General features: G+C 40.3%; 2 protein-coding genes across 3 annotated transcripts; one reads left to right on the forward strand and one right to left on the reverse strand.

Annotated features, from left to right (window-relative positions):
• Positions 1–118: 118 nt before the first annotated feature.
• enkur (enkurin, TRPC channel interacting protein) lies at positions 119–2,207 on the reverse strand. The gene is made up of 5 exons (XM_020633658.3): positions 2,050–2,207; positions 1,674–1,819; positions 1,372–1,595; positions 1,047–1,193; positions 119–422 (listed from the first exon to the last, which is right to left on the reverse strand). Exons 1-5 carry the CDS (start codon positions 2,127–2,129, stop codon positions 249–251), a joined length of 771 nt encoding a protein of 256 aa, XP_020489314.2. The 5' UTR covers positions 2,130–2,207; the 3' UTR covers positions 119–248.
• A 428-nt stretch (positions 2,208–2,635) lies between these two features.
• Positions 2,636–6,913, forward strand: LOC109983776 (threonine synthase-like 1). Of its 2 annotated transcripts, none has more exons than XM_029277273.2 (3): positions 2,636–2,878; positions 3,161–4,564; positions 5,319–6,913. In XM_029277273.2, exons 2-3 carry the CDS (start codon positions 3,191–3,193, stop codon positions 6,120–6,122), a joined length of 2,178 nt encoding a protein of 725 aa, XP_029133106.2. In that variant the 5' UTR covers positions 2,636–2,878; positions 3,161–3,190; the 3' UTR covers positions 6,123–6,913. The 2 variants fall into 2 exon arrangements, with proteins under 2 accessions (XP_029133106.2, XP_020489313.2); XM_020633657.3 differs by having other exon boundaries at positions 2,637–2,958.
• The last annotated feature ends 6,641 nt before the right edge of the window (positions 6,914–13,554 follow it).

Genomic DNA, 13,554 nt, shown 5'->3' on the forward strand with positions numbered 1-13,554 from the left:
TTTACGAGCGGTGGAGGAGAATTACGGGGATAATCAGCCTCATGTGACGCTGGCTCGCGGCAGAATCACAAGCCACAGAAGCACAATGGAACAAAATGAACAACAAATTCTTAGTTTCTAGGCAGAACATTTTATTAATGTCATAATGAAATTGATTTAATAGATATTTGAGGTGAAATCTTTTTGTCTTAGGAATAGAGGTTTTTTCAGCACCCCAAATCTGATTTAGTCAGATTTTATTTGATGTCCTAGTTTTTGGGTATGTAGATGGTCTTGAACCTCTCCAAAAATTTGATGTCAGTCTCCAGCTGCTTCATGGAGCCCTCCAGGCGCTGCTTATGGGCTTTCTTTTTCATGGTGTCAGTGACAAGTGAGAGACCCTGGTAATCATGGTGCAGCTGATCCCAGCTCTGCTTCAAGCCCTGGATAGTAGAAAAAACACACATGCACACCCGCACAAACACACACACACACACACACACGCATACAAAGGGAAACCCATCACTGTGACAACAAAGTCATTTTGATTTTGCAGCTGTCAGAGTTTAAGGCTTTTCTGTGGCTAACAGCCTACAAAAATGTATACGTTAGGTTACAGGGCTTTCTTGTGCAATCAAAAAAAAGTGTTTGTTCCAACCTAGTAATCTGATTGGATGAGAGGCATTTAACTATAAACACTGCAGTAGTACAGTTCAACCCGTGCTGTGAGACTGAGAGCTGTACTGATTTGCATTACATCAGCCCTCCCATTGTGTAATATTGCTCCAATAAAGCTCCTATCACTGGAGTAGCAGTTCAGAAATACAAATACATATTTAATAATATAATAGGAATTATGATTGGCTAAGGCTGTGTACTTTTAAACCCACTTCCAGGACGCTCGTACACAGGGCATTCTTACTGAATGAAAGTACTTTCCTCAAAACTTCAAAGACATTAAATTGTCAGAATCCCTTCCTGTTCTCCTCCAGTTGTTCCAGATGTCTGCATGCTCCCCTGCTGATTAAGAGAGAGACTTGCAATTGCACAGTCATGTGTTTGCGTACCTCGATGAGGCTCTGGCGCTCCTCGTCAGACAGCTGTTTGATGGTTCCCTGCTCCCTCTGGTCTTTCAAAAATCTTAAATTCTCCTCATGAGCTCTTTGTTCTTCCTCAATGCGCTGTTTCAGGTACTCAGGTACTTCTCCGTAATCCTGAAAATAGGAACCGGTTAATTATTAGACAATGTGTTCACCGTGGCCCTTAAAAAGTGTTAAATTAAATCCATAAAATGATCATTTCATAGATCAAACTGGGACTTTATGTGATGTTTTGATAGTTGTGCTTGCCATCTCTATCTTAGCTGATCTCCCTGTGTGTGTAGGAATGTACCTTTTTCTTAATGTACTCTGGGAGGAGTCCTGATTTCTCAAGGGGCTGCTTGTGTCCCTTGCTTGTGTCTACACATGCAGGCCGGGGCTTCATTGGCACAACTGAAGCTGTCCTTATAAAGTCCCTCTTCGTGTGAAGACCCATAAGTGGCTGGTCTGTCCTCGCAGGAACAGGAGGTTTTCTCACAGCGCAGGTGTTTCGACCCTCTTTAGAACACTGTGTAACTGTGAAACAGAAAATGTGAAGTAAACATCAAAACGGCTGCTCAACAGATGTAACCACACCATCGGTCAAGGACTCACTTTCAGGTAATTTGGAGTCATTTGAATGCTTCTTGAGGTATTTGTCCGGGGGCGGTACTTCAACTTTTGCAGGTCCCATCGTCTTCATGGCCTCTTTGATAGATCTCTTTTCAAGAACGACTGCTGGCCTGAACTTGGACATATACCTTCAGATACAGCAGAATAAAGAAAAACATTTGATTGATTAAGAAGGTAATCATTTATTACTGTAAGAAATTACAATAAAAATACAATAAAGTACAAGTTTAAATCTAGAAACAACGATAATAATATTGTAATTGTTTAAAAAACCTCAATTACCTCAACTACACCTTGATATTTGGTTAATTTTGGACAAAGAAAGCAACAGTTTAGTTTAAATTTGGTTTTAAAATACCTGGGTGGCCTCTGAGTATGAACCTCTTCCTTGGGTAACAAATTGTAAACACTTTCCGGTGGATAAATAAACCCTGACATGTTGAAGGACGAAAAAATGACTCCAAGCTAACGGAGACAAAGTTATCTAGATCTGTTTGACAACACGCTGTTGGTTTGTTGCTGGGCAACAACAGGAGTTAATGTAACATTCACTGACAGTTATAAAGCACGGATTTAGGCTCAATTGGCTGTCCTCGTTTTAAATTGACGGACTTTGTCTTGGTTTAAATCATATTCTACATGAATAACTCTAACAGCTAAATCTATTTACCTCGTGTTATTCTGTTGCAGCAACTACTTTCTCTTAGCAACTTGATTTCTACAATTTATTATATGCCGTCCTGAAACATAAAACAACGTAAACGAAATAAGTGTGTCACGATTTATTGTGCTACCCATTCATTCATTCATTTAGTTTCTAGGATTGTTAATAAATCACTATTGTCATAATAATGCGAGTCGCTCTTTTTTATTTCTGCTCCCCTAACGGAGAGATTTCCGAGAAGCCCCTGAATGCAGCACAGACCGCTGCTGTGATGTTGCCGCTGCTAATGCTTTAACCTTAACTCTTGCACATTGTTTATTCACTTAACCCACTTCAGAAAATATAACATAATTAATTCAATAAAGGACGCATATTTTGCTTGGAAATGGGGAAACTGGCCAGTAGTTGAGTACTCGTTGAAGATTCGTGTATTTTGTCCCTCCAGGCTGACCGTAGATGTTTTTCTTCTGACTTCAGTGTGCTTTTCCTGTCAAGCATGTGCAGCAGAATGTGACTTTGCATGGTAAATAAAACTATATCAACACTACAGACAGTACTAAAACAATATTATTGAAGGTGGAGTACGGGAATAAAACATTACACGTGAGTGTCTCCCTCATATAAGCAATATATTTTTTTTAAATCTAGGTTACTGTTCTGGCTGCAAAGCACAGTGCAGTGTGTTTAACCCCATAGCAGAACTGTGCTTAGAAAAAATACATGGTGGCTAATCTTTTTACTAGTCTTAGTCAAACGTGTCATTGCAGTCAAATGTCCCCTTCTTAAATTAATTTCTGATTCACAGGAGAGCTGGTAGCTGTTATAAGACTCCTCTATGGGTTTAATGAATGCAGGGCCGCTTGCAGTGAGAGCTGTCAGATGTTACCTAACTGCCTTTACGACACCCAAATCATGGCTGTCGACCAAAGCCTCCCAGCTGGGGGGCAAGAACATCCTGCTTATGGGTCCTCCTGGAGCGGGAAAGACCACAGTGGGCAAGATAGTCGCCCACAGACTGGGACTCCCTGCCATTGATGTGGACGACGATGTCTTGGAGATGACATGGAAGATGCCCGTCGCTGCCAAGCTGGCGTCGATCGGCGGCGAGCGATTCCTGGAGGAGGAGGGCCTCGCTTTGTGTAACTTCTCCGCTTCAGGGTGTGTTGTCTCCCTCACCGGCTCCAACCCTCTCCACGCTGCAGCGATGCAGCACGTCAAAGAGTCCGGCCTGGTCGTCTACCTGGACGTGGACAGCGAAGACATCGTGGACAGACTCGCCGGGATGAAGGTGAACAGGATCGTGGGCCAGGAGGCGGGGGTGCCCATGAGGGACATTCTCCTTCACAGGAAGCGGTTTTATGAGAAGTGGGTGGACGTGCGCGTGCTGTGCGGGAAAGGGGAAACGGTGGAGGAAGTCGCTGAGAAGGTATTGAAAGCGGTGACGAGATATCAAAACCACTCTGGAGAAAGCTACATGTCGACCAGGAGTGATGGCAGGGAATCGTCCAATCAGAGAACGTACTTCAGCGATGTGGTAATTGAGGGTTTGGCTACAGATGGAGGACTCTATGTTCCTAAAAATGGCTTCCCAAATATGGATGCTCGTGAGTGGAGAAGGCTTGTTGACATGTCGTACCCGGAGCGAGCATTGATTTTACTGGAAAAGTGCATCCACCCCTCGGACGTCTCCGCTTCAGATCTCAGAGAAATGATCTTCAAAGCATATGGGTGTAACTTTTCCAGCGAGAAGGTAGCACCTGTGAGACACCTCATGAATAATCAGTACCTTCTGGAGCTTTTTCACGGGCCCACCGCCTCCTTCAAAGACCTCGCCCTGCAGCTCATGCCGCAGCTCTTCGCCCACTGCCTCCCGCCCGTGTGCAATCACCTCATCCTGGTCGCCACATCTGGAGACACAGGGAGCGCGGTGCTCAGCGGTTTCAGTGGACTCGCCGGCGCCGAGAGACACAGGACAGGGGTGCTTGTGTTTTTCCCAGAAGAAGGTGTGAGCGAGATCCAGAAGCTTCAGATGACGAGCTACGGGGAGGGAAACGTCCGAGCGGTCAGCGTCGCCTCGGACTTCGACTTCTGTCAGAGATCCATAAAGAGGATGTTTGGAGAGTCCGGGCTGACGGGGCACCTCGCTGTGGAGTACGGGACCGTCCTCAGCACCGCCAACTCCATCAACTGGGCACGTCTGCTTCCACAGGTGGGTGGCGCCTAATTAATTGATTGTTTAGAATAAATGTGACGCACATATACTGAACATGGCCTCATGTCAATACACACCCTTTTTTTTTTTTTTTTTTTTACACAGAATTTTTCCTGCCAGCCCCTTGTTTCACCTGAAGTCTTTCTTATTATGTCAGCCCACTGCCCCCCCCCCCCCCCCCCCCACCCCCACATCCGACAGGGGAAACTTCACGCTGTGAGGGACATAGCTCCTTCCCGCATGTCATCAAAGTCAAGTCAAAAGTCAACTTTATTGTCAATTTCAAAATATGCCAGACATACAGTGGAATCGAAATTGCATTTGTCTCCGTCCCGTGGTGCAATACAACCAAAATAAGGTAAAATAAGATAAAATAAAATGAGGTAAAATAAGATAAATAATATTTGCAGTAATAAATTCTAAATTGTGCAAAAGGTACAAAATGGTAACTAAAATGAAATAAAATTTAAAGAAAAAGTAAACTTTGTGCAATATGTGCAATGTGCAGTAAACTGAGTGTACTTTTGAAAAGTTAGCTTCATTCCCCTCCCTCTCTCCCCTAGATATCTGACACTATCCTCTGTCCTATCTCTAAATAAAGGCATTAAAAGCCCAAAAATAAACCTTAAAAAATATATCATTAAGTGTTTTGACACTTCCAAGAAAGACTGTGTGATTTAGTTTGTCCTGTGATTGCCCTCCTCATTCTTACTTTTTCTCATTTGTCACATTTCTTTTCCTCCTCCTTCAGGTGGTTTATCATTGCTCCTCCTACCTGGACCTGTGCAGAGACGGTGTCATCAAGTTTGGGGAGCCCATCGATGTTTGCATCCCCACGGGTAACTTTGGCAACGCGATGTCAGCCGTGTACGCCAAGCAAATGGGCGTCCCGATAAGAAGAGTAATCTGCGCATCCAACCACAACCGCATCATCTCAGACTTCATCACCACAGGAGAGTACGACCTGCGCGGCCGACCTCTCATTCCCTCCCTCTCCCCAGCTATAGACATCCTGAAATCCTCCAACCTGGAGCGGTTTATCCACCAAGTGTCACACGGAGATGGACATCTCGTGAGAGAGCTGTTCTCTCGTTTAGACGGTCAGCAGCACTTCCAGGTTCCTGAGCCGCTCCTCAGCAGGATGCAGCAGGAGGTGCAGGCCGGCTGGTGCTCTGAAGACGACTGCCTGGCCGCCGTACGGAGCGTTCACGCACAGACGGGCTACGTCATGGACACGCACACCGCGGTGGCTAAAGTGGTGGCTGACAGGCTGCAGGACGGCTCGTGCCCCGTGGTGATCTGCTCCACCGCACACTACGGGAAGTTTGCCCCCGCTGTGTTCAAAGCCTTACAAATCCAGAATATTCCAGAGGATCCCGTGGAGCAGCTGAGGACGCTGGCAGCGACTGCAACCGGACCAGACATACACCGAGACATGATGAAACAGCTGCTGGAGAGCAGCAGGAGAGGACACACTGTGTGTGAGGCAGAGTACAGTGTGCTGGTAGAAGAGGTGGAGGCCATGATACAGGACTCCTTTTTGAAAGTGATGTAGGACTATTTCTTCCTTTAACTAATGATATTAAATAAGAATAATTGAATGCTATAGACACAATAAGAAAGGTTTGACTTGCCTGAGTCTGCAGGAATGAGAGCAATCAAGCGACATATTAACTGTGATTATACTTTAATTTAACTCTAAACTGTTTTATGATGCATTTTAAAGCCTATTGATTGTGCAGCATTTCTTTACATCGTCATTCAGAGGCCTCAGGTTTCTGCCTCTTGGCCTCAGCTGTATGAAAACAGTACTGGAATGGGAACTGATAACTGGCTCGTTCTGGAGTCTGTGAAAAGAAATCGAAATCAGCAGTCAGGGAGATAAACGTCTTCTCAAAGTTAATATACAATGTTTTGTCTACATGTTTTTAATGACTTAACTTATCTCGGCACTGAGAAAAGTTGAGCTGGTCTGAAGCTAGCTGAAGTTCATTTCAGGTACAGCTAATACGTTGATCTCTGTGAGTTTTACCATCCATTAATTACCAGATGAAGTTCAACCAGCTGCTCCTTTAAGTATCCACCGTCTCATGATCTACCTCACTTAAAGTTAAAAGGTGACTTTTTCCACTAAAGACCACACTACCTCTGTCCTTTGTGTCACTTGTTTCTCAGCTTTAGGATCGTATCCTCTTCTTAAGTCCTGTGTACGCTTTAGAATATGACTATTAAACAACCAGTTGGAAGATACTGTGTGATCACTTTGTTTTTATCCAGGACGTTTCTCAACATTCTCTACTCATGTTTCCTGCAGAGATCATAAATAAAAAAAAACATTTCAAGATACATTTTGGGCCTTGTGTGACTTCATTTTTTATAGATAGGACCGTGGATAGAGTCAGACATCAGAGAGAGATAGAGTGGGGAATGTCATGCAGGAAATGAGCCACAGGTCAGATTCGAACCTGCAGGCTCATGCACTAACCGCCAGGCCACCGGCACCCGATAATGTTAATTATTATACCTGTGCAAAACCAACAACTGATACATTTCAGATATTGTTACACTAAAAGAGACCATAATGCTTCTGTCATGAAGCAAATAAATGCCTTTATGAACCCAAATATGTTTTATTCTCAATTTAAAATATGTCTTATATCCGTGTTGTGAGGTTCTGCAGTTATGTTTCCTGTTATTTGCTCGAGAACAGAGGGCAACAAAATGATGTAGTCTTTACAGTAGATATTTTCCATAAAAAACTTGTGTGAGTGAAGATGGGAAAATCTACTATATTTGATAAAAATGCAATTGATTGTGGTTAAAATGGACCAGGAACATGCGCTCTCAGAGACCAGGCCTGCTTTAATTACTTTGCTAAATGGTCATCTAGACTAGACTACAGAGGAGATTGTGTTGAGAGTGGATCTTATCAATAAATGTGAGTGTGACATCTTTTGTTCAGATGTTTAAAGTTTCTTTAAAGTCAAATGAAATGGGAGAGAAATTGTTGGAAGAAAAGCTTTGCTCAGACATGGCAAGGCAAGTTTATTTCTATAGCACATTTCAACAACAGGGCAATTCAAAGTGCTTCACACAAGACATCAAAAGCATCATGACAGAGGAAAGAAACATTAAAATAGAACATTTAAAAAATAAAAAATAAAAAATAAATAATAATAATAATAAAAATAAAAAATAAAATAAAATAAAATAAAATAGAATAAAATAAAATAAAATAAAATAAAATAAAATAAAATAAAATAAAATAAAACAAAACAAAACAAAACAAAACAAAACAAAACAAAACAAAACAAAACAAAATAAAATAAAATAAAATAAAATAAAATAAAATAAAATAAAATAAAATAAAATAAAATAAAATAAAATAAAATAAAATAAAATAAAATAAAATAAAATAAAATAAAATAAAATAAAATGGCTTCACCCCCCTGATTAAAAAAAAAGAAAATGCGAGAATCTAAAAAGTTTAAGCATTGAAACATATAAATAAGACATCAGCACTCTTAAACCCCCCCCCCCCCAGAATAGTTGAATCCTTATGTAATGCAAAGTAATCTTTCCCTCCGTGCGATGTCAGCGCATCAATAACAGGAGTGTCCATAAATGATTTCTGTCTCTGTGGCCGTCAGTTGAGTCATTGAAATCCAGGTGCTGCCTCAGCAGCTGAGTGTCGAGGAGGGAGGAGGATAAGTTTCATAGATCTCAAAGATTGCTTATGACTGCAGTTATTAAAATACAGAAGACGGAAAGTCCGGCCAGGTTTGACAAAGCACTTTTAAAGCATGAACTCTGATCGAGATCATCGTGTGTTTGCCAGGATGTACAGGGAAAGTGTTTCCTTAACTTTTTATTGACTGTTTTAATTCTCAATTTAATATAGACTGCACAGCTGTAAGTATGTAAACTCTTGAACATAACATCTGTATTGAATGTAGTGTTTTGTCATTACATTTTTGAAGACCTTTTGCTGAGGGCCAATCAAGTTCTTCCCTGAACAAACTGGATACCTTGTCTTTGTTAAACAGATTTTTTTTATTTTTTATATTTTACATTTTTAAATTTTATTTTATATATTGTAATAGCTTCTTATACTGTATTATTTAAGTTGTTGTTAGTTCTGCTTTATTTCATTGTTAATTGTTTAGCACCAATACACCAAGTCAAATTCCTTGTATGTGTAAATGTACTTGGCAATAAAACCCGATTCTGATTCTGATTCTGATTTGTGCCCAGTGGCATATTTATATTGACACAGAAAAGCCTGACTCTAAACTGTTAGAAACATGTCATAATGAAAGTTTCCAGGTGTGCTAGCTAATGGAAAGACAGTATGGTAATCATAATTTAGAACCCAATTCCATATGCAGCCTTTTAAAAGATTTTTTCCTCATTTTACCTGATAAAAAAAGCAGCCAGATTTTTTTTTGTCCTCATGCCTTTGTGGCAGCTGTGGATCAGTTGTAGAGTAGAAAGGCTTTAAAAGGAAGGTCTGGAGTTCAACCCCCACTTCCTGCAGTCACATGTTAAAGTGTCCTTGGCAAAGACACTGAATCCCAAATTGCTCCTGTTGCGTCAGCGGTGTGTGAATGTGTATGAATGGGATTAGCTTATACTGATGGACACTTTATAGTCAAAGTCAAAGTCAACTTTATTGTCAATTCCAAAATATGCCAGACATACAGTGGAATCGAAATTGCGTTTGTCTCCGTCCCGCGGTGCAATACAACCAAAATAAGGTAAAATAAGATCAAATAAAATGAGGTAAAATAAGATAAATAATATTTGCAGTAATAAATTCTAAATTGTGCAAAAGGTACAAAATGGTAACTAAAATGAAAGAAAATTTAAAGAAAAATTTAACTTGTGCAATATGTGCAACGTGCAGTAAAATAAAATAGTAACTTCTTCCACCAGTGTGTGAATGTTGTGTGACTGGGTAAGTGTGACCTGTGATGTAAAAAGCTTGTTGATAGAGTACACTCAAGTCCAAGTCCATTTAAAATTGTGTCAATGTCATATTCAGGTAAAAGATAGTTAAATATTATTTTCTCATTGCATAAGAGCTGTTACCTATACTGCCATATATTACTTAAACAAATACAACCCATATAAAGTTCAGGTGACATTTTGGCAGATGAACATTTATGTCTGCCTTATAAAACCTGTTTTATTGTCTGTATCACTTTGATTTGAATGTGCCTCACCTCATAATACAGTCTAACAGTGTTTATAAAATATGTGCAGTGAAATTAATGTGGACCTCTGCCTACTCACAATACAAACAACGTAAAGCATGTTAAAATAACAAAATCATAAAGTGAAAGAAGCTGATCTTTAACAGACTATTAACATTTATTATGTTGGACATAAAAAACGTTTTAGTCTGAATCATTTCATTGTTTTAATGGACTGTGGACGCAATGGACATTTTACTTATTTAAATGTCATTCAAACAAAACAATGACAAAAAAAAAACGTTTTGCCTACCGCACCCAAGGCAGGTGAAAAAGTTTCCAACCTAAAGCACAGACAGGTACAGTGTTAGTTACTTAACAGGAATCTGATATGATACGATACAAGACAATATGATACAGTATAATATATTATGCCCTTAGGGATAATTTGTCTTGGTCTCCAGTGCTGTAACAATCCTGAAAACAGAGAAGCACTAACCAATGAAAACCACAAACATGCACAATAACCACACAAGACTGACATAAAGACGCAACCAAATAAAAGAAAAAGATAAGAAGAAGATACATCAACATAACTCAACTGTATGGAAGCAATTAGTGATCAAAATTGCATTAACAGAAATGCTTTTTAATTTTCAGAATATGAGTGTATTATTTGACTCAAAAATAAAATGATTAATTTATCTAATTTGAATTTTAGTTTTCAACTTCAAAAATGCACATTCTTTGACTAAATTAAAATGAAGAAGAAAATGACATTTGCTTTATCATTTTCAAAAAATGCCCCGCTAAATTTGTATCATAATTCAAATGAAAAAGCTCATTTTAAAATGAAAATACAGTAACAGAAACACGTTTTAATTTTCAGACTATAGGTTCTTCTTCATTTGAATTTAGTCAAAGAATGTGCATTTTTGAAGTTGAATACTAAATTTCAAATTAGATAAATGAATCATCATTTTATTTTTGAGTCAAACTCATATTCTGAAAATTAAAAAGCATTTCTGTTCTTGCATTTGAATTTTCAAATTAGCTTTATCATTTGAATTTTGATCACTAATCGCTTCCATAATACTGCACATCCCATATAGCCTCACAACAGACTCACAGTGAGCAGAAACAAGTGATCCAAACCCCTCCTCATTGTTTCCTATCTTTACCGCCTTCCTTTTATTCATTTTAGATTTGGTAAATAAAATCAAAAGAACAGAAAGAGAGTCTGACATTTCTTCACCGACTTGCAGCATCAGCATTCCCTCCTGTTCCTTAAACTGGACTAAACAAAGAATAAAATGAAGGATCGGGTGTTAGAGGGATGAGTGCACAATACACTGTAAACGCTCAGTTTGCTTGTCAGTGAAAATCAGAGGAACCGGGAGAATGCAGTCTTTGTGGTTCGAGGTGATCCATTGCTCTCGAGTGCACTGGTTTTATTGGGTGGAAAACAGAGAGAGAAAGAGAGAGAGAGAGAGAGAGACAGAGAGAGAGAGCGAGAGAGAGAGAGAGAGAGAGAGAGACAGAGAGAGAGAGCGAGAGAGAGAGAGAGAAAGGCAGCGAGAGGGACATCAAGATAATTTATAACCCGGGCTGTTTCTTTGAATCATTGCAATATTTTACGATCACCCCTCTGACTATACTTTAGTGTGTTTCCATGCTTACAGGATGACGGATCACTTTCTTGCTCTGTGTGAATATATTACTCAACACGTGCTGCCATACTGTGCTCTTCTTTTCATCAGCTCAATGCTGTTTTCTCCCGCTTCCCCCCCTCTGAGTCTACGGTTGCATTGGCCTTATTAATCACACTGTTTGGCAGGTGAATGTGAGGAATGGGCGGCGGGTAAGTGTCTTAAGGGGGAGGAGAGGAAGTGTGCAGGTGCATGTGAGTGTGAGTGTGTGTGTGTGTGTGAGTGGTCGATGGAAAAAGAGAGCCAGCTGTTGCTCGGCACCTCGTGGCCCACGGCTGGGTGAGCAGGGATAATTGCAGGTACCAGCCTGTTCCCATCTCCTTAATGTGAACCTGAGGTATAATGGAAACTGCTCTCTCTCTGTGCAGGGAAATAGAAGGAGAGGAGGAGGAAATTAACGCTTACGACGAGTTCGGAGAGAGGATCCGCTGAACTGCGTTGATTTGACGCTCTAGAGCTCATCGACTCTTTAGTTGGTTTTCGTTCTTTTTGAAGCTGTGGTGTTGTTGTGTTTTCAGATTTTGATCATCAGCATTTGTTTTCGAGCATCACTCAGGGTCTACATGTGTGGTCAATAAAAGAGTTTCAAGAAAAGTGTCAGTCCATTTTGTTAAAATGAAAAGTAGTACATTCATTAACCAGTCCCTCAAGGATGTATGCTCTCTCTCTCTTCCTTGTGTAGTTTGGTAAATGTGCATTCCCTGTCTTTCTGTACCTGTCCTGTCAAATGAAGGCCAAAGAGCCCTGATGATGAGCCAGATTTGCATGATTGCAAAAAAAGGTGTAGACAAATTTGTAACTTTCTGAGAGTATTGTGAACATGAAGATTCATCGGGTTTTGTTCCCAGCAACTACGGGTTCTCTTGCAACGTTTTGAAGAGTTCATATTCCCCATGTTCTGTTCCTCTCGATTCAAGTATGACAACTTTTATGAGAGAATAACCACACAGTGTACGTTTGAGACAAAAAGCATCTTCAGGGCATCTACTAATAATACGCAAAATCTTCCAAACCAAATCTATGCCTCTTCTAGGAAACAGTTTTGTCATTCAAAATGCCCTTGAGTTCAAAAATACTCAATTCTAGAATAAAAGGAAAACTTAAATGTTTCTCTTATTTTCTAAAGTTAATCTTTAAAATCTGCTGTGTTAGTTAAGGGTACAAGTGACATGATATATTAGTCAAAAGCAGCAGAAATTATAAAAGTATAATTGCACCTGACTGTCAGGGTTTGTGACCTTGTGACTTTTCATTTTGAAAGTCATCTCATGTGACTGACAACACTGTGAAAACATTACATACGTCCCTTCATTTATGGCTGTTGTCCTTTGAGGAGTATTATGGCGTAGTAATGTCTTTTTTTTTTTTTTTTACTGTGATCAATGGATTCTTTCTGGAAGCAAGAGCCAAACAATCAGCCAACGCATCTCAACATCGTGTTCACCCGAGGCTTCTCTGCTTATTACCTTCAACATTGATTCTCACCCTGAGCATCCCTTCTGCAAAGTGTGAGGAGGAGGAGGAGGGAAGAATCTGGAGGTGTCAACAGGAGCAGGCTACCAGAAGATGATTGTTAGACTAATTTGCATTTTGATGTAAGCTCAAGGCTGAACAATACTCGTCTGCTGTTAACAGTCTTTGATGAGCACACAAGAACAAAAAAAAAACTGTGATTCAATTCAAGGTGAATGAAAAAACTGAAGGGTCCTGAAACAGATTAACTGATGCCTCCATCAGGCTCCTGGCGTCTGTCTGCCATGATCTTCTCCTCTCTGTGATGAAGGAAGAAGAATCCATTTCTCACTCGGAGAATGAGAAATCAATGACCCTGAGATGGATCTGTGTGAAATGAGATATGAGCATTGTCTCGGGCGGAACTCGGCGGAGTCTACGATTGACAGTTGACTGACAGGGGTTAACTGCCAGAGAAAGGCCGACTTGCTGGGAGGTGTAAAGCTGACCCTCTCAGACTCCCACTTCAAATCAAATGTGAAATGAAAGGTTAAAATGCGACATGTTGACGACAGGGTTGCTACATGTTGGATGCCTGTCGCTGGATTCCCAAGAAATTCCTATAATTGAC

The sequence above is a fragment of the Labrus bergylta genome, chromosome 20 (assembly GCF_963930695.1).
Source record: "Labrus bergylta chromosome 20, fLabBer1.1, whole genome shotgun sequence".
In the NCBI taxonomy this organism is placed as follows: Eukaryota; Metazoa; Chordata; class Actinopteri; order Labriformes; family Labridae; genus Labrus; species Labrus bergylta.